Raw genomic sequence first — 19,474 nt, 5'->3', positions numbered from 1 at the left:
GAGTAAGTAAACTTAACAGTCACATTAGTGACAAACTCATTTCATCTAGTAACCCCATTATCGTTGAACGTGTAGAGAGGGATGTAATGGAAATAATCTTCAGTGCCAGCTGCATTTGGTATGTTTAGAAGCTGTATTAGTGTTATTTTGAAATTGTTATGGATAATAAGTGGATATGTAATGACATTGGGAACTATTTTTTTAGTGTTAGATATAAAAAGCATAAAATTAAAGAAACAAGTAAAATCTTGACTATTTAATTCATAATGGAAATGCATTTATACCTTGACTAATTCATAATGGAAATGCATTTATGAACTTACTTTTTCTTCTAAAAAGCTTCATCTTTTCAGATCACCACCATAGAACAGGCCTAGAAGGAATGGTATTACTGACAGTGAACAGTCACCTGCATTGTGGTATCTCTGTTTCCTGTTCTTTTTGCTAAGAGGAGACAGGAAGCCTTGAAGAAATGACTGTTTCTAGGTCAGGGATAAGAAATGTACAGAATAACCCTTGCATGGTTTTGTTTCCAGAAGTCAAGGTAGTGATTTAAAGCTAGCAGGATGGGACCACAAGTACCCTGAGGGAAATTCTGCTGTCTTTAAGATGTGCAACTTGAGGCTCAAAAATAATGGGTGCAATAGGGTGAAATATATTAGCTCTATAAACATGGATTTTTAAAAATTTAAAAATAGTAAAAATAAAGCAAAATGGGCTGAATAGTTTCTTAAGGAGTCTGCTAAGACGCCAAATGTATTTATTACTTTGCAAATTGATAAAGGTTAGAATATTTTTCCAACTTTACACACTGTATTTTTTTTTTTTTACACACTGTATTTTAAAGAGTTGTGCAGAAAAAATTCTTCGCGGAAGAAGTCTAGTTTAGTAAATGCAAACAAAATTCTTAAAGAAGAAAAGATGCATGTGGTATTTCTTCATAAAATCTTGGTAGTCATAATAGTTGCTAAAGTCATCAAGTGTAAAGCTTTTCTTGCTAGAAATGCTATCCTGGTGCTATCTGCCAAGCTAATTTTTAGTATCACCAAAATTGGACCACCAGGTTAGTGTTGAATTCATGCAGGAGGCACACAACACTAACAAAGTTGTTTTACCAAGGAAGAGAGAAATAGAGAGAACCAAACTTTAAACCTCTAGATGTAATTATTATCTTGTAGAACATTTGGGGAAATAGGAAGTGGGGTTGAAGATACTATGGGAAAACAGTCATTTAAATATAAAATCATTGAATCATTGACCCAGAGAAAAAGGATACAGGGGATTTGAATCACCCTGTACAGCCTATAGGACTTGTATGAAATGTCCTTTACACAATCCTGTCTAGACGTAATGATGTATTTAAGAGAATGCAGAGAAGTTTGAGGTGGGATGTCTTACTAAAAATTATTATGTGAGTATATTACATGTAAAATAGGAATCTTGTTATTTAGAGATGTGCACTGGGGTCCATATCCAAGACAAGGATGGTAAAATGTTTGTAATGCTGCTGGAGAAAAGTAACTGGAGACTTTAGTGTTCGCTGAGTCTAAGGCTTATTGCCTCTGATTTGAATTCACTGTTTTAAACATCTAGAAAAAGTAGTAACACTGCTTTTCTCTGCAGTTAGACATACTAGGTTACCTTGTTTCTTTCTCAAATATTAGCTGTGTGGTACTGTGCAAGTTATTTCTGTAATCTGTACATATAATACCTGTTGCTGTAAGCTTCTACTTCAAAGGACTATGGGAAAAACTATTTGAGGACATTAAAATACCTACAACAGTAGGTTTTACATTGGAAGCATTTGTCTGCGCTATTATTATTGCCAGGAAAACAATCTCAAATTTCTAGATAGGGTGACTGTGTTGTGATGGGGAAGGTAGCAACATAAGACTCGCTCACTGGAAAATCAAGAGCACTCATGTATGACCCTGACCACATGGCATCTGTGTCTCTTAAGTGTCTGTAGATTTGGCTGTTTCCCCCTATCTAACTACCCTTTCCCATGTTCCACTGAAACGGTCATGCCCGTGTTGGATGAGGCATACTGACTTGTTTATGAAAGCTATGAGCTATCTAAAGAGAACTAGCCAAGGAGTTGTGTCGAAACGGGCTGTTTTGCTGGTGCTGCATGAAGCCAGACCTGCTTGGCCTTGGAATCTCATCTGTGATCTCTTTTCAGTCCTACAGGTGCTCATATAATAGCCAAGTTTTCAAAGAAACTTCTTGATGAAGACATTTCTATTTTCTCTGGATCAGAAATGTTGCCAGTAGTTAAAGGAGCTTTTATTTCTGTGTGTCGTCAAATATATGCCACATGCGAAGGCTTACAGGTGCTGCTTCCTTATGGTTTACATGAGTCTATAGCAAAGGCATGGAAGAAGGTATGTATTTTAATCACCCTCCTCACCGCAGGTCTTTATTTCAGTTATAAGCATCACTGTAATACTACTATGAACAGATTTTTTTTTTCTCCCAATACAGGAGTTCTCTGTGTGGCCCCGGCTTTCCTGGAACTCTCTCAGTAGCCCAGGCTGGCCTCAAACTCAGATTTGCCTTCCTCTGCCTTCTGAGTACAGGGAGTAAAAGTGTGTGCCACTGCTGCTGGCGTGGACAGGATATTTTAATGGGGCACTCTTCTTCTTCTTTTTGTTTCCCTCCCTCCCTGCTTCCTTCCCTCCCTTCTATCCTTTCTTCCTTTTTTGAAACAAGGCCTCACTATGTAGCTCTGGCTGGTGTGGAACTCACAGAGATCTGCCTGCCTCTACCACCTGAGTGCTGGTTTTAAAGGCATGTGCCACCATGCCGGGCTAAGTATCATTTCTTTCACATTGTCGTGGATGGTATTAGCTCTCCATGCTTCTTAACTTGGCACAGGACCTCAGACCCTCCTCTTTTAGTAGAGCTAGGCCCTAAAGGTTTACCTGATTACCGTAACGTTTTTCATTGTGTGTAGCAGAAGCTTTAGCTGAATTCTTTGTGTCTAGACTCACTGTCTTCTGTGGAGGTTATGACATCAAGAGCATAGTAGAGCAGGGGCCATGCATAGACCAGGGAATTGCTTAATCTTTTAGTTTTATTGAAACAGATAATTTAATTTTGAAAGCAACTGTGTTAAAATGCATTAAATTTAAAAAAGCAGAAGTGCTGTCAGAACAGCAGAGAAACAAATTAATGTATTTTTTTATTTTTTGTTTTTGTTTTTATTTTTTCCTTTCTTTTAGACAAGCTTGCTGTCGGAAAGGATCCCCACTCCAGTAGAGGGCTCAGACTCAGTTTCCTCGGTGAGCCAGGAATCTCCCAACATGTAAGTGTAATTGTTCAACATTTCTCTATTGTGCTTGCTGAAATCATTTAGAAATAATTGAAATTCACTGGAAAACTATGGCAAAATATTTTCCAGAAAGTTAAACTATATGCATAGAGCTTTAAGGAAAATTACACTTATTATTATTTATAGATTATTTGATACTTGTAGCTATTAATAAATCTAGAAATATTAGGTAACTTTTGCTTCATTGTTTATTTATATTTTGCATTAGAAAGCTTAGCATATTGCTAAGTTTTTAGAAAAACTGGAGAATTATCAAATACTAAAATTGGAAAATTAACTTGCATGTTCAGTAGAAGTAAAATGTTTTCAAATGCTGGTGGAATCCATTTTACTTGTTTTTCAAAATATGGTAGAAGTGCAGTTTAATTATGGTTTGGCATTTGAAAATTATGTAAATTAATATTTCAGAGGATATTTTTATGCTCTTTTATAAATATTAATCTATGTGCTAGCAGGTTAGCAGGGAAGACACTTTATTAAATTAAGGTTTCATGACCTACATGTTCCAGGTTCTTATTTTAGTTCTGTGGTTGAGTATTGGCACAGTATAAAAACATAGTAGGGACAGCCTTCAGGGAAGCTCTTTGTTAAATGTTGAATTTGGATTCTTTTTCTTTTGTAGGTTAGAACTTAACTTACAAAATCAGTTAATTTTTTAAAATTTAAGAAAAATTTAAAGGTTCAAAATAGTTCATTCTCTAGAAGTTTCCTGTATATTTTTTTCTAATATGGTTATCAACACTATCAAGTGCTGTTTTTTCCCCATTTTTCCATTGAGAAATTGTGGGAAAATTAGACAAGCTTTGTCTAGTCACAGCCTGTAGCCATAGCTTTCCTCAAAGGCACACCGCACTATCCTCAAACGTCCTTGCATATAAAGCAGAACGGAATACACGTTTGCTACAGGGAACTGTTTCTGTTGAGGGAGTGTCCTGGATAAGAGGCACTGCTTGTGCAAGAGTGCCCTACATTTGTCATCTGTCATCTGTCTTTCTTTTATATGCAGTACGGACAGGTTAATACGTGGAGAGAGGCAGTGTTACGTGTGAGTACATACTCTACATAAAAACAGTGCCACAGAAAAGGAAGTTTCCGAACCCGTTATTATGTTTGTGAAATATGTATATCTGTTTATATATGTTTATTTATATCTGTTTACACATACACACATGTTTGTGTTAGGAATATCTAGAGAGAATCAGTAGGCTAGATTCATGTATCAGCATATGAGCAAGGAGAGAAGTTAGGGGAATTGGTTCACACTGTTTTAGAGTTCAGGGTGTTTGAAAAGTAGATGCTTAGTTGGGCAGTGGTTGTTTACACCTTTAATTCCAGCACTTACTAGGCAGAGGCAGGTGGATCTCTGAGTTCGAGGCTAGCCTGGTCTATAGAGTGAGTTCAAAGACATCTTAGGTATTCTGATCTTAGCCAGGTGTTAACGGAATCTCAGAGTAGTTTTGATTTGCATTTCCCTGATGACTAAGGATGCTGAACATCTCCTTAAGTGTTTCTCAGCCATTTGACATTCTTCTGTTGAGAATTCTCTGTTTAGATCTGTACCCCATTTTTAAATTGCAGTATTTGGTATGTTGATATCTAGTTTCTTCAATTATATATTTTAAAAATCAGCCCTCTGTCAGATGTGGGGTTGGTGAAGATCTTTTCCCATTCTGTAGGTTGCTGTTTTGTCCTATTGACAGTGTCTTTTGCCTTAGAGAAACTTTTCATGAGGTCCCATTTATAAATCTTAGTGTCTGTGCTATTTGTGTCCTGTTCAGAACTTGGCGCCAGTGTCAATGCATTCAAGGCTACTTCCCACTTTCTCTTCTGTCAGGTTCAGTGTAGCTGGATTTATGTTGAGGTCTTTGATTTCCTTGGACTTGAGTTTTGTGAGGGTGATAGATATGGGTCTATCTGTGTTCTGCATGCTGAAATCCAGTTAGGCACAACACTATTTGTTTTTTTTTTAATTATTTTTTTCCATTGTATAATTTTGGCTTCTTTAAGGAGTGTTAGTAGGTGGTGGGTGGTGTCTTACCTGGAGTCCCTGGGGACCACTCTGGCTTCCGGTAAAGATACTGGGTGTGGGTCCTAGTGTGGAATCTAGGGAAGGGCATACAATCTGGGGTTGTTGGGCAGGCTTTAACAAGTTTTAGCAGGGGCTGGGCTGTTTATTTGTCTGTGTTTTCTAGATTCTGCCTAGCCTCTGGTAAAGCCAAACACTTCTTCTAAAGTAGAAGGTCAGGATATGGAGTCCAGGGGAAGGGGTGCAGTCTGGGGTTGTTGTTCAGGCTTTATGGAGTGTTATGGGGTCCCTAGGTCTGCCCTGGCAACGGGTAAGGCAGAAGTCTTCTTCTGAAGTTTTAGGACAGGATATGGAGCCCATGGAAAGACATAGTACCTGATTTCCTGAGTGAGTGAAGGAATGGATAAGTGAATGGGTCTTTCTCTAGTCCGAGTTACTGAGAGTAAGAGTTAATTAGCTTACTTAGAAAACAGTAAAATAGGGGCTGGAAAGATGGCTATGCAGTTTAGAGCAGTGACTGCTCTTCCAGAGGTCCTGAGTTCAATTCCCAGCAACCACATGGAGGCTCACACCCATCTCTGGTGGGATTTGATACCCTCTCCTGGGATAAAGGTGTGCATGCAAATAAAACAGTCATGCAGAAAATAAATAAATAAATCTTTGAAAAAAAAAAGAAAATAGTGAAATAATGGCAATCTGTAAAAACTAATCATTTTTTTTTACCTTGAAGTTAAGCATTTTGTGCTTACATTTTTATTTTATTTATTTTTTATTTTTTGGTAACATAGGATCCTGCTCCAGCTTCCCATTTAATGGTGTCTATAGCACCAGAGAATGGAGAAGCTGATCCATAACACTGGTTGGCTATTCATGTCCTCTAATCTAGGTATTGTCGCAAATAGCAATTAAAATTTCTAATAGGCTTATCTAAGTATCTGCATACTATGTGAACCTATCATTGTGTGACTTTATAGAGGATGTAATCACAGAGAATAATAAAAAATGTCAAAGAAACCCCAATCGGCCATCAAAGGAACCACTGCAAAATTGGAGGCTAAAATTACAGAAGGATTCTTTGATCTGCAAAGCTCAGCCCATGATACCATGGAATTCATCATCAGAGACTGTACTTCCATTGGAAATATCTCGTTACTTGTTTTAGTCAGTGTTCTCTTGCTGTGAATAGACGTAGCAACCATGGCAACTGTTATAAAAGACAGTATTTAATTGGGTTTTGCTCAGTTTCTGAGGTGCAGTCCATTCTCATGGCAGGAAGCATTGTGGCACATAGGCAGACTTGGTGCTGGAGAAGTAGCTAAGAAGTTGACATCCAGGCAGCAGGAAGAGAGAGGCACTGGGAATGTCTACAAAGCCCACCTCCAGTGACACACTTCCTCCAACCAAGCCAAACCTACCCCTGCAGAGCCACACCTCCTAATCCCTCTCAAGTAGTGCCACTCCCTAATGATCAGGCGTTCAAATGGATGAGCCTATGGTCGTTCTTATTCACACCACCAGGCTACTGGACAGTAGCCCCTGCAAGCTCACATTATTTGTCATTGTCTCTCTCCCAAGGGAAAGGCAATAAAGCTCAGTAACTCAGACAGTTTGTCCCATTGTTTTAAAGGCGCTGTCACCCTGAGTGGACAGGCTGAGCACACAGTATGAAGGCTTGTTGAGTACATAGCTCTAGATGACCAAGTTAGCATACTGCTAACTTGGATGCAAGGACTGACCAAAACTCAGTTTCCCCAAAGGCAAGAGCTGTTTTCAGAAAAAGATATAGCTACAGATCTCATAACGTCCTCCTCTTTCCATGGCAGGATGCTGGGGCTTCATGCATCAGGCACAGCCAGTACTCTTATCCAGATAGCCGTCTTCCCAGCCCCTTCCTATGCTGTTTCTGAATTTGTAATGTGCATGTTTGCTCATTGAGAAACGTTATCCATAATAACACGAGTGCATGTTTAGTTATCCGTTTTTCTCCTTGTTCTGAGACAAGGTCTGGTTGCATGCCACTAACTTTTCTGATCCTTGCTTTGTAGCCCAGGTTTGCCTCAAACTCACAGCATTTCTGTTGGCTCCACCTCTGAGAACTGTCACTCCAGGCATGGGCCACCATAACCAGCGCTAACCAGAAGTGCAGTGCACTGTCCACTGCGCCATGGAGCCACCTCCTAACTCTGTTTCCTTTAAACAGAAAGTGTAAAGTCGTTAGGTATTTGTGTTGTGTTTTGAAATGCAATATGGGTTTGATGTATCTTCATCAGTCAGTGGTCTTCTACACATGAGGATTAACATAATCCTCAATGTTATAGATATTAAGAATTCTTTTAATATCTAATTTACTTCTTTACACTGATAAGTCTTACACTTGTTTACCATTTTTTGTAATTATTTTATTCCACAGCTTGTAACTTGTGACCTTTTCTCCACATAAGCATATTTTTTCATTATGCTTTTTAGTTTCCAAATACAGTTTTTGCTTTGATTGTTTGTTAGATCTGAGGGTGGTGAACTATTCCTGTCTTCTATGTCTAAATTGCCTTCTCCTCCTCCCTTCCTTCTTTCCCTCCTTGTCTGCCTGCCTTTGTTCCTTCACTCCTTTCTTCCTTTCTCTTCCTCTATCTTTCTATTTTTTCTCTAATTCCTCCCTCCTTCCCTCTCTCCCTCCCTCCTTTTCTCCCTTCGTTCTTTTCTCTCTCTCTCCTTCCCTCGCTCCCTTCCTGTCTTGTCTTTTAAAGACAGGTAATCACTGTGCAGCCCTGGCTGATCTATAACTTGCTATGTAACCAAGGCTGGTCTCAGACTTTTCCAGCCTCTGCCTCTTCCTCTGCCAAGTGCTGGGATTATAGGTGTATGCTGCCTTCCCAAGCTAATCTTCTATGTCTAGAAATGTTTGTTCTTTCAAACCAAACTGTCAGCACATAGTCTTTCCTACCTCAAGCATATGTTCTTATTCTTAAGTAGTTTAATTTTATACAAATGTTGAGGCAGGCAAACATTTCTCATCAGTTCTTGAAGCTGTCATTACAGTATTTTCTGGACTGTGTGACTCTTGACAGGTCTTGTTATCTACAATATGGCCACCCATGTTTAATAGGTGGTGGCAGCTCTTCCTTGTAATTTAACTGTTTGCTTAATCTCTGTGACTTATGTTAACTTCTTTAAGTACTCTGAATGATATTTTAATTCATACACAGATTGTATATTTTTCTCAATTTTAGGAAATTCTCAGTATTTAAAATTTAGTTGGACAATATAATATATTTATGGAATATAGAATTTTTCAAATTCTTTTCCTATGGTTTCTTTTGCAGGCTTTTTTTTGGACCACCAAGGGACTTAATGTTAGTCATGAGTGCTCAGCACCACATCTATACATAGTTAAACAAATGCAGCATAAATAAAAGCAACACATCTTTACATAATTAAACAAATGCAGCATAAACAAATGTAACACATCTTTACATAGCAAAAGTAATATTCTGCAGCATAGACAAATGAAACACATCTTTACATTCTTAAAGTAATATTCCACAACAGTTTCTGTTTTTTTTAAATCTGTGCAGAAAGATAGCAGTCATAAAAATGTATTTTGACTGGTACAAAATGAACATAATTAAGAACTGCAAAAATCTGGCTGCTCATAGTTCTACTTTTAATTGCAAGTGAAATAGTCTGAAGGTCCATAGACGTAAACGCCTTGTTCATTGGGTCCATTCGTGTATATGTCTCTGCCATTTAGCATCCCAGAGAGACAAGAGGGACTTTTTCTAAGGGCAGCTCTGCTGTGTAGCATGCAGTCTAGTGTTCGACTTTGTCAATAAACGAAAACAATAAAGTATTCTCTCAGTTATAACAAAAAATGTGTTCTGAGAAAAAATGTTACTATTCACTTCCAAATAAAATAACAATTTATGAAAATAAAAGAGACAATAAGCATATTATGCTCTAGAACATAAAAATGTTTTAATAAAAAGAAGGCACAGCAGTAATGGAGAGTTGAGGTTTAGGGAACCCAAGTGCAGTGGAATTATCATGGGAAATTACAGCGTGGATAAAAATCGAGGCTTAGTCACAGTGCCGCACCTGAAATGCACTCTAACCATCAGCGCTGGGAAGCTGTCAGAATGGAAGTGATTCCCATCTTGGTTCATAATATCTACTGAATAACCTGTAATTTGTGTGTTCTCTGTCAGTTTAATTCTTGTCCATGCCGTTTTTAGATATTTTCAGTTTTGTGAATATTAAACATCCCTTTCCCTGTTCCAGTGTGGCTTGGGAAGACAATTTGCTAGATGATTTACTGAACTTTGCTGCCACTCCCAAAGGATTACTCCTTCTTCAGAGAACAGGTGCCATCAACGAATGTGTGACATTTATGTTCAACCAGTATGCAAAAAAACTCCAGGTATGAATAACCATCTGCTCTAAGCAAAAGGAATTGTTGTTATGAAAGCTGTTGAGAGCATTATTCTGCTCTCCGTGTGTGATGAGGTTTTTAAGCTTCAGTTAGAATGCTGTGTGGTGTTGTACCACTTGATTTTTTTAAAAAGGAAAGCTTTAGGTTGTTGATATTGCTGTCTGTGACTGTATTTTGAAATTGCAAGCAGCCAGATGGAATTGAAATTTTCAGTTAGTTTTCCAGATGTTTTATAAGCATTATATAGTACATCCATATGTGCCAAAACTGGGAAGAACTTCTGGGGAAAAATCTTGTTAAGGCTAAATGTATGTATCAGTGAAGGTTTAAGCCTTGGGTGTTTTAAAAGACACAAACTTCCCTTTAGAGAGGTTATATTATACTGTTAAATAAAACTTCCAAGATAATTTATTTCGTCATGCAACCTAAAGTAATTGACTCAAAATCAACTTTGTTTTTTCTCTTTTCTCTCATAATAAAGATCCTTACATTTCTGAGATTTTTTGCATCTTACGTGTGTTGCTGAGGGTAATTTTTTCTGTATAGCTCCTTAGCCTTTTGACCAGGATCAAGGCATGCACGCAATGCTGTGAGCTGTATGTGTTTGTGTGTGTGTGCACTTAGGTGGATGGGTAGACCGATGTCAACTGCTTTCCTAAATTGCTTTCCACTTTCTTTTCTTAATATACATATCAGTTGCTTAATTAGGTTTTTGGCATGAAGTTTAGACCACCAGTTTGTGAGGATGAATTCCATTTTTTAGAGTCTGAAAGGGCTGCACACATCCCTGGAGCGGAGGACTAGCTTGACCTTTTGCAGACTGTCAAGTCATAGCTTTCTGCTCACCCTTGCCCTGTGCGGTAATCTTGTATTTTCCCCATTCCCTGTCAAAGATCGGCCTCCCTGGCCCTGCACTTGCCCAGCTTATTTTTTCTTGAAGTCAGCACCAGTGAGATGTTTAGATTTTACCATCCCCGATAGAAGCTTTTATGGAGGCGGCAGGGACTGGTTTCTAGTGTGTTCTGTGCAGAGGGGCTTAAGGGACTTAAGGTCCAGTCACAGGCAGCAAACCACTGAGTGCCCAGCTGTTCCAGGAAGACTCTTTTGCTCTGTAATTGCCCATTGAGGATGGTCAGGGCTGGGCACGGTGTGGTGTGCAGCTTCTTACATGATGGTGGAAGGCTTGCTTCCCATGGATTTGCCTCTTTCCCGGTGGTACTTTGGCAAGAGAGCACTAGGTATGTTGCCAAACTTCCATTCTTGTCACCTCCAGCTGGCTTTGAGGCGAGATCCTCCCATGCCTTTAAATTTTGTTTTCTTTCAACCTTGGATTTAGCAGCTGAGTACTTGCCGTGTACAGGACCCTTCTGGGATTCACAACAGTTGGGAATGTTTCCAGTTCCTCTAACAGATCCAGCTCTCAGCTGCAAATTTTTGCCTTTTGACTTTAGGATTACCCTTTGGGGAATGCCTCAGCCCTCTTGGCTGCAGGTGTCTTCTTTCTGTTGGACTCCTCAGCGTTTTCACCCACCATCTTGCAAGATGGCAAAGAGCTCCATCTTATTTTTGGAGACAGGGTATCTCAACTAAGAACTCACCAATTTGGGGCTAGGCTAGATGGCCAGCCAGCCCCGAGGATTGCCAGCAGTCTTGGCTTTTCCTCCACAGTGTTGAGATTGTAGGCGTGTGCTGCTGAGCCCAGCCTCCCTTTGCCCTCCTCCATCTTCAAATGTGGACGCAGGCCATTGACCTCATGCTTATGCAGCAAGCATTTTACAGGCAGAGCCAGGTCCCCAGTCCTGTATCAGTTCTCTCACAGTGCTTCCTTTTTAAATCTTGGGCAGCGATTGTGTTTGATGTTTATGTTGCCTGATGACAAATACTTACCTTTTACTCGCTTAAATTCTAATCCCCTACATTTGTTTAAAACGATAAGAAAATAGGGTTGTGCAGTGATGGCACACACCTTTAATCCCAGCACTAGTGAGGCAGAGGCAGGCAGATCTCTGAGTTTAAAGCCAACCTGGCCTACAAGGGCTAGCCCCCCCCCCCCAAAAAAGGACCCTTTTTCTTATCTCTGTCCGTGAAGAATAAATAATTTCTTAGGTAAGCCCCTAATATTCTTTGCAAGAGTAAAATGTGTCTCTGTATTTTCATGGGTTTGTGAGGTTAGGTGTGTATGTGCTGATACATTTTTATCTTGTTTCATTGAAGGTGGACCCTGAGTACAGAAAATGTAGTTACCTGGTTCTTCAATTTATGGCATACTTACCTCAGCCATCTGTCCGATATTCCTATTCTATTTGATTTATTTTATTCTAGCGTCATTTCAGATTGCTAATTCCATTCACCCTGTACACATTTTCCAACCTCATTTTTAGGATTTTATTCTATGTAATACCTTTTCTCACCCCCCTCACTTTTTATATTATTACAAATGTTCCAGGTTATTTTGAACCCTCCATAGCTGAGCTTTGACCTGTTCTTGTATACTAATTAACTGTTCAGGCTTTGTTTATACTGTTTCTTTTTACAAAGACTTGCAAGCAACTCAAACAAATTTTCTTTTTCACCCAGGTGCTTCAGATCAGACAGGCATGATAAATCTAGAATTAGATGCCATTTTTATATTTGTAAATTTCAAAACATATTAGTTTTTCCTTTCGCTTGCAAAGAAAAGCGACTGTTCCTTTGACACCAAATTTACAGCGCTACTTCTCCGTTAGCATATTCTTCACGCTTTAATGTGCCCTGCGATTCCAGATATTTTCATCATTTACATCCTCAGTTTTCAAAGAAGCCTGAAGGCTAAGCTATTTTCTTAATTTTGTATAAGAGAGGGTCCAGGTTAGTTATGAAATGTGCTTTATGAAGCTGTTAGCTGGCTAGGTATAGTGGTCAGACTAAAACTCAGATTTTTTTCCCCAGTTTTTGACTGTGTGCATGAAGACATACCTTGTTTAATAAGGTGTCCAACTTAATGATACCTTTTTTTTTTTCCTTTTCAGAATAAATGGGAATTGGACAAACCATGTGACTACCAATTCTCCAATTCTCCAAGACTAGTGGGAGGATTTAGGAGTAAGATGCTCTTTGGCAGGAATACGCAGGGAATGGAGGATAGGCATCCTTCCTGGATGCCTGTGTCACTCACTGCAGAACAGTGGATTGTAGTTCAGGGAAAATGGGAAATATGACTTAACAGGATTGAAAAGGAAGGGTAACTGATAAAGATACAAAGAATAGAAAAGAGAAAATTGATGAAATAGACCTATTTTTCAGCATGGTCATTTAACTCCTTTTTAGCTACTTTTTTTCCTCTCAAAACTTTATGTTTAAGGAGTTTGAATATAAATCAGATGCTTTTAATGAAATGTTTTAAGGTAGCAATTCTGAATGGTTAACTGTGTTCAGAAGTTGGACATCTTCTAGGCTAGCAAATTCTGATGGGCATGTCACAATGCCACTGGCCCTCTTTATTCTGATGAATGCGACCAGATAGACTCCTTCTGTACTTACTCCAAGTAGGAGTATCTTGTACAGCGACAAATGCTGAAGGACTTTCACACAGAAACAGATGTACTGATGTTTAGGATTGGGCAACTCTTCCTTAGGAACAAAAATTATATCCTCTAGAAATAACTATTTAAAGGAGAAAGTGTCATTTTGTCGTGTCTTTTTTTATTTATTTAAAATGTTTTTTCATTTTACATACTAGCTCCAGTTTCCCCACCTTCCCCTTCCTACTGCATCCCACCTCCCCCCATCCCATTCCCCATCCACTCCTCAAGGGTCGTAAGTTCTCCCTTGGGGACTCAAAAAAGTCTGGCATACCAAATTGCACCAGCCTCCTGTGTCAAGACTGAGCAAGGTATCTCACCATAGGGAGTGGGTTTCATAAAGTCAGTTATTGCACCCAGGGTAAGTCCTAGTCCCACCGCCAGGGGCCCCCCAAACAGATCAAGCCACATAATTGCCACCCACATTCAGAGGGCTTAGTTTGGTCTCATGCCGGTTCCCCAGCTGTCAGTTGAGAGGCCATGACCTTCCACCAACTGGAGTCAGCGGTCTCTGTGATTTTCCCTAGTATGATCCCATTGTTCATATGAACCCTCCTCCCTCTCTTCAACTAACCCACTGAAGAATCTGGGAGTATCCGGGCAGTGGTGATACTTGCCTTTAATCCCAACACTCCAGAAGCAGAGGCAGGCAGATCTTGTGAGTCCAAGGCTATTCTGGTTCACCGAGCTGGTTCCAGGACAGCTAGGGCTGTTATACAGAGAAACCCTGTCTCAAAAAAAAAAAAAAAAAAAAAAAAAAAAAAAAAAAAAAAAAAAAACCAAAAAAAGAAAGAGAAGAATCTGGCAGTCAAAGTTTATAAATGAAGAAGTGACCTTAAAAGTAGTAACAGGATGATATAATTTAGTAATAATAGAATGATATAACTTAGTTATAATAAGATGATGTAATTTAATAATTGCACGATAGAATTTAGAACTGGAAGCTGTCGTCTGTCTACTTGATCTAAGTCCCTTTTTATGAGAAATAAGTTCTTCTATTTATGAGAGAATGTAGGTCAGGAATAATAAGTGACTCTTTAAAATATATTTTAAAATATTTATACGTGTGTATGTATGTGTGTGAGTTCAGCTGTCCACAGAGGCCAAGGTGTTGGGTCATCTGGAGCTAGAATTAGTTATAGGCAGTTTTGAGTCTCGAGATATGGATGCTGGGAACTGAACTGAATTCTGGGAACTGAACTTGGTCCTCTGCAAGAGCAGTATGTGCTCTTAACCATGGACTCTTCTCTTCAGCACCTTACTAAAAGAGTTAGACTTAAACTCAGGTCAGAAATAAAATGGTTAAAAATACCACATTAGTACTAATTCACTGTGAGAGTTTTGTTGTTTGTTTTTCTGATGTTAGCACCTGAAAGAAATTTTTAATTTTCTAATTAAAGAACAGTAATTAGCTGTACATGTACATTTGTATTAATAACATGACCACTTCCTTGCTTCTCATTGCCTTCTTTATGTTAGATAAACAGGCAGAAGAAGTTCGGCTATGAAGTTTTGGTTGTCCAGGTGGCATCCACAGCAGCAGGGGCCGTAGCTCTGCAAAATTCAGGCAAGTTTTGTTTCTCATAAATAAAACGTGATCACTGTTAACAAACGGACAATAGCATGATAAAATTCCACAATATCTCTAACTCTAAATTCTTCTTTTCAGTGTGTGACCATGAAAAAGAAAGTTTATGGGATTGTGTCTGCCTTTCATGAAATGACAGTGCTGAGTATTTTTCCTATGGAATGTAGAGACTCTTATCTACTGTTTTGTTTTTACAACAGTGGTACCTAATGATCTGTGCTAAAGCTTGTTCAATAGTGAAGATCCCTCTTCACCTTATAAGCCTAATGAATGTCATCTGTCCTGGTATAGTTAATTATCGCTGACAGTATGGCCCAGTGTTTGGTTTAGTGAATTTGCATGTGCATCCAAATGCACACTTATCCTAGTGGTCACTTATCTGTACCATTACTTGTTTTCGTCATTTCTCCTCCCTCTACAAAGCATTTCACTCACTCTGTAGCCATCACAAGCTCTTCGAAGTTCACTGTCCATCCGACTCTTTGAAGTTTGCCATCCATATGTCTTTTCCAATACCAGTTGGATTTGTAGGGAAGTAAATCACCATGATTGTAATATGCCCCATGCTTAGGTTACTGAACACTGAGAAACACATAATTTGTGATCCAAAAGAGGAATTTCTAGTTGGAGATGATGAATTATATCAGTTTAGTGATCACTATTGCTTCATTTCTTAAACCAAAATCAATCTTTCTCTCTCTCTCTCTCTCTCTCTCTCTCTCTCTCTCTCTCTCTCTCTCTCAGCCAATTTGGGCTCTTTGTATGGCTTCCTTGACAAAACTGGCTCTAAACTGAAGCACATTTTTCTTTTACTTAGAATAAAATTTATGTAGCATTGTGGACAGGAATATGTTAATAGAACCATTTGAAGACTAGATTTAATCACAGATTTCCTTGTCGTTGAATAGTTAAGCTTTTGAACCTTATCCTCTCAAACTTTCCTTGAGATGGCTAAATGAAATTCTACACAGGTCTTAGGATGACTGCAGATTCCCAAGCTTACATTACTTACATTCCAGGTATTGCATTGGCCCCTATACATTCGCTGTCTCATTTGCGTGTTGTGGAAACACTAGAATTTCCATTCTCAAATACTAAAATGTCTTGGTCTCTGAAGAAGATGAGGGACTCCCCCGACCCTGTGAATGCAAACTAACCAATAAACTCCTAATTTATACTCTTACATTAGATCCCAGTATCCTCAGTTTTAGAGCCTACATCTTTTTGAGTTGTGCCAGAAACACTTTTCTTATTTTGTTATAAGCATATTGGTTTATCCTAAATTTGTTTTTTGAGATTTTAATAAAATTACATCATGCCCTCCTCTTCTCTTTCCTTCATATAGACCCTCTCAAATACTCCTTACTTTCTTTAAAAATTCATGGCCTCTTTTTTCATGATTGTTGCATACATTTGTATATTTATATACTTCCCTAAAATCATAAATGCAATCTACTTGGTCTCTATAATATTACTTGTATGCTTTTAGGGCTGACTGTTTCATACTGGATAACAAATTGGTGTGCTCTTCTCTAGGAAAAAATATTTTTCTTGCTCTCAGCATTCCTTAGTTGCCTGTAGTTCTTAGTGTAGGGTTGAGACTTCTGTAGGCTTTCTCCCCTATCCACTTTGTCAAATTGTTGTTGTCCTTGTTCAGTTCATGTTGAGGCAGTTGTGTTGGTAGATTTTATAGGTGTGACTTCCGACATTACTAGGAGACACAATCTCACAGCAAACTCCCTGGCCTCATATTCTTAAGTCTTAGCATACCATCTTCTGTTACGTTTCCTGAGCCTTAGGAGTGGGATTTGTGTTGTAGTTGTATCCATTGGAATGGTACTTCATCATTCTGCATTTTGATTTGCTGTGGCTTTCTGATATTGCCCCTAATTGTTGGAAAGAGAAGTTTCCTTAATGGGGGGATAAGGACTGCACTTAGCTGTGGGCGTAAGTTCAAATAGTATCAGATGTGGTCAGGAATTAAGGCATACCGACTTTATGATTAGATGTTAGGTTTATAGACATAGTGTATGATTTGAAAAATTTAATAATCAGCTTTAATATTCATTTTAATGTAGTTAGACAGTATTTGACTCAAGAGAATCTAAAGGTCTCATTGAAGCAAAGTTCAAAATTGCTTTAAACATGGAATTATAAATGATTATTGGATTAAGTGAACATACTCTTTGGATGCCTGCCCGACTTGCTGGTGCCTCCTTTCTCCTCCTCCCACTCCTGGACACATTCTTTACAGTCTCCAGGGAAATATGTTCCCATGATTTAGCTAACATTACAGAGTGATGGAATATCATAAACATTTAATAAAAATAGCAAATACCATTTCTATCAAGAGTAGAGATTACACTATTAGTTTTGTAAGAAGCAAATGTTTTTCATCTGTGAGAGTAAATAAGTCTTTTCATAAGAATAATGCTATCTTCCATAAGCCAGACCATACTATTTTATAATACAATATAAATTATGCTATAAATATGACATAAGTAATACTTTTTCCTAGGCTTCATTAGTGCGCTTATAACTGAGCTGTGGTCCAATCTTGAATGTGGAAGAGACGATGTAAGGGTGACCCATCCTAGAGCTACTCCAGTGGATCCTATTGACCGAAGCTGTCAGAAGGTGAGATGTGCAGCAATAATGCAGAGATTTGAAGGTCACACAGGGAGGACTCCATGGAAACCTGACCAGTGTCGCTCATAAGCAGCAAACTTTCTTGTTTGTTTGTTTGTTTTAACACAGGGTTCTCCTTTGCAGCCCTGGCTTTCCTAAACACTGATGAGTAGATAAATGTTTTGTGCTGTTTCAATTTTAGGATATCTGATACCACAAACACATTTAGTGTACTTTTGTGGGAACTGATTGAAAATAGTTTTCAGTTCCATGAATGTTTAATACATCACAGTTTTATAATATGCTAAATGCCTTTAAAATGTCCTGTGGATTTGTTTGCTCTTGGGGTAATCTGAAATTTTCTTGAAGTCTCTTTAAAATTATATGCAGGTTATTTGTTCTCAAATACAATAATTGGATTGTTTTCATCTGAAGCTCTACTTGATTTGCTTAGAGTAGCATATCAGATTTATTACAACTATATACCAACAGAATTATTTTATTTCTTAGTAAGAGATTCCATAAACACTTTTAGAGCTAGTCTGTATAAATAATAAGAAACCTCAATATGTAACTATATGATTGATAAAGGAATCTATTTCCTTTCAGAGTAGATATTTATTCAGTTTATAAATTTTATTTGTAGTCCATTACTATAGAGAAGAAATTTATTTGTTATTATATCTAGATATTAATGGGTTAATATCATGAAATGTTTAAAGCACTTTAAGTTGTTACATTTTACCTTTGATGTAGTCTCTGGATAGTAAGATGAATTTTTAAAAGGTTTATTGAAATCTGCAAATCATCCTTCTGCATACCATCTGCTTGGTGAATTTATTTATGTGATTGTTTTGTTGGTAGCCATGAGCCCTCTAGTTTCCTTGTGGTTCCTTTCATCATAATTTAGAGACACATTTCTCTAACATGTTTTTCTTGATAGCCAGTCTTTTCCCCTCCTCCTTCCTATACTCATCTGGAGTGGCAGTATTCCCACATAGTATTCTCTTAACTAAGAATGCTGTGTAAATTTTAACTAAACCATTACATTTATTATTTGGTAATTTTGCTGTTATGCTAATATATATTAGGTTTAAATCCTACTTTTTGTTGTTAGAGTTGGTGAGCAATTTCATCTTTGCTTTTAAAAGGTTGTTGCTGGTGAGGGAATATGGACACCTTCAACTTAATACTTGTTCATTTTTATCCAGAAATACAATGGCTCCAGAGTGCCGTATGTTGTATATGCTCACCATATGGTATTGTAATTTGTGAAGTATCTCTCCATTGAGTATAAGGGAGGAAATGGGAAGTGGACTCTACTTTCTCTATTCACAAACAAGGACTGGACAGTGGCTGTCCCTACTAAATAGTATCGGACAGCTATGTTTTTATTTGCAGAGAGAAACTTTAGCCAGAAAAAGGGAAAAATGTAGTTTAGTTCTTGTACAAATGTGTTGTTATCACAACTTCAAGTTTCCTCATCTATTAATGAGAAATCAAATCAAGTAGTTTTTTATTTTTCTCAAATTTTAATTTTTCTTATAGTGAAAAATCTGATTCACAAATTTTCAGTCTACTGAATTTTTAAAATATCAAACTATTAAGCAGAACACAATGCTTACAAATAATTACAAGTAATATACAAACTAGTAATGTGTGGAACTCTGGGAAGAAGATGGAGGCTACTGGAAAGAGAGTGCCAAACTTTCTTTTTGACGTCAGTGCAGTTGAGGGCAGGTGGGGCAAGTTAGCAGGACAAGAGAAGTTTGTGTAGGTAACTTCCAGTTGAAGATGACTACGTGATTTTATTTTGGAGAAAGGTGAGAAATGAGACTTTGGAGGGGCAGAAGAGAGTCAGGTGTCCTGAAAGTCATCTAGAGAACTTGGCTTTCCTTGCTGTCTCATGATG

At 38.1% G+C, this 19,474-nt stretch overlaps 1 protein-coding gene across 2 annotated transcripts in view; it reads left to right on the top strand.

Moving 5' to 3' along the window:
• The window catches only part of Tbc1d32 (TBC1 domain family member 32), a 207,107-nt gene that overhangs the window by 65,481 nt on the left and 122,152 nt on the right, over window positions 1–19,474 (top strand). For both annotated transcript variants that reach the window (XR_015739040.1, XM_048425064.3), the window contains exons 16-20: window positions 2,183–2,384; window positions 3,225–3,307; window positions 9,636–9,774; window positions 14,826–14,913; window positions 17,453–17,571. Coding sequence is in view for 1 of the 2 variants with exons in the window: in XM_048425064.3 (XP_048281021.3) it covers window positions 2,183–2,384; window positions 3,225–3,307; window positions 9,636–9,774; window positions 14,826–14,913; window positions 17,453–17,571 (631 nt within the window). In the remaining variant the exon portion in view is untranslated. The remainder of the gene's footprint in view (window positions 1–2,182; window positions 2,385–3,224; window positions 3,308–9,635; window positions 9,775–14,825; window positions 14,914–17,452; window positions 17,572–19,474) is intronic.

This window comes from Myodes glareolus, chromosome 1 (assembly GCF_982192425.1).
Source record: "Myodes glareolus chromosome 1, mMyoGla1.1, whole genome shotgun sequence".
In the NCBI taxonomy this organism is placed as follows: Eukaryota; Metazoa; Chordata; class Mammalia; order Rodentia; family Cricetidae; genus Myodes; species Myodes glareolus.
Note: the sequence above shows the minus strand (reverse complement) of the source record. Positions and strands in the feature narration are given on the sequence as shown.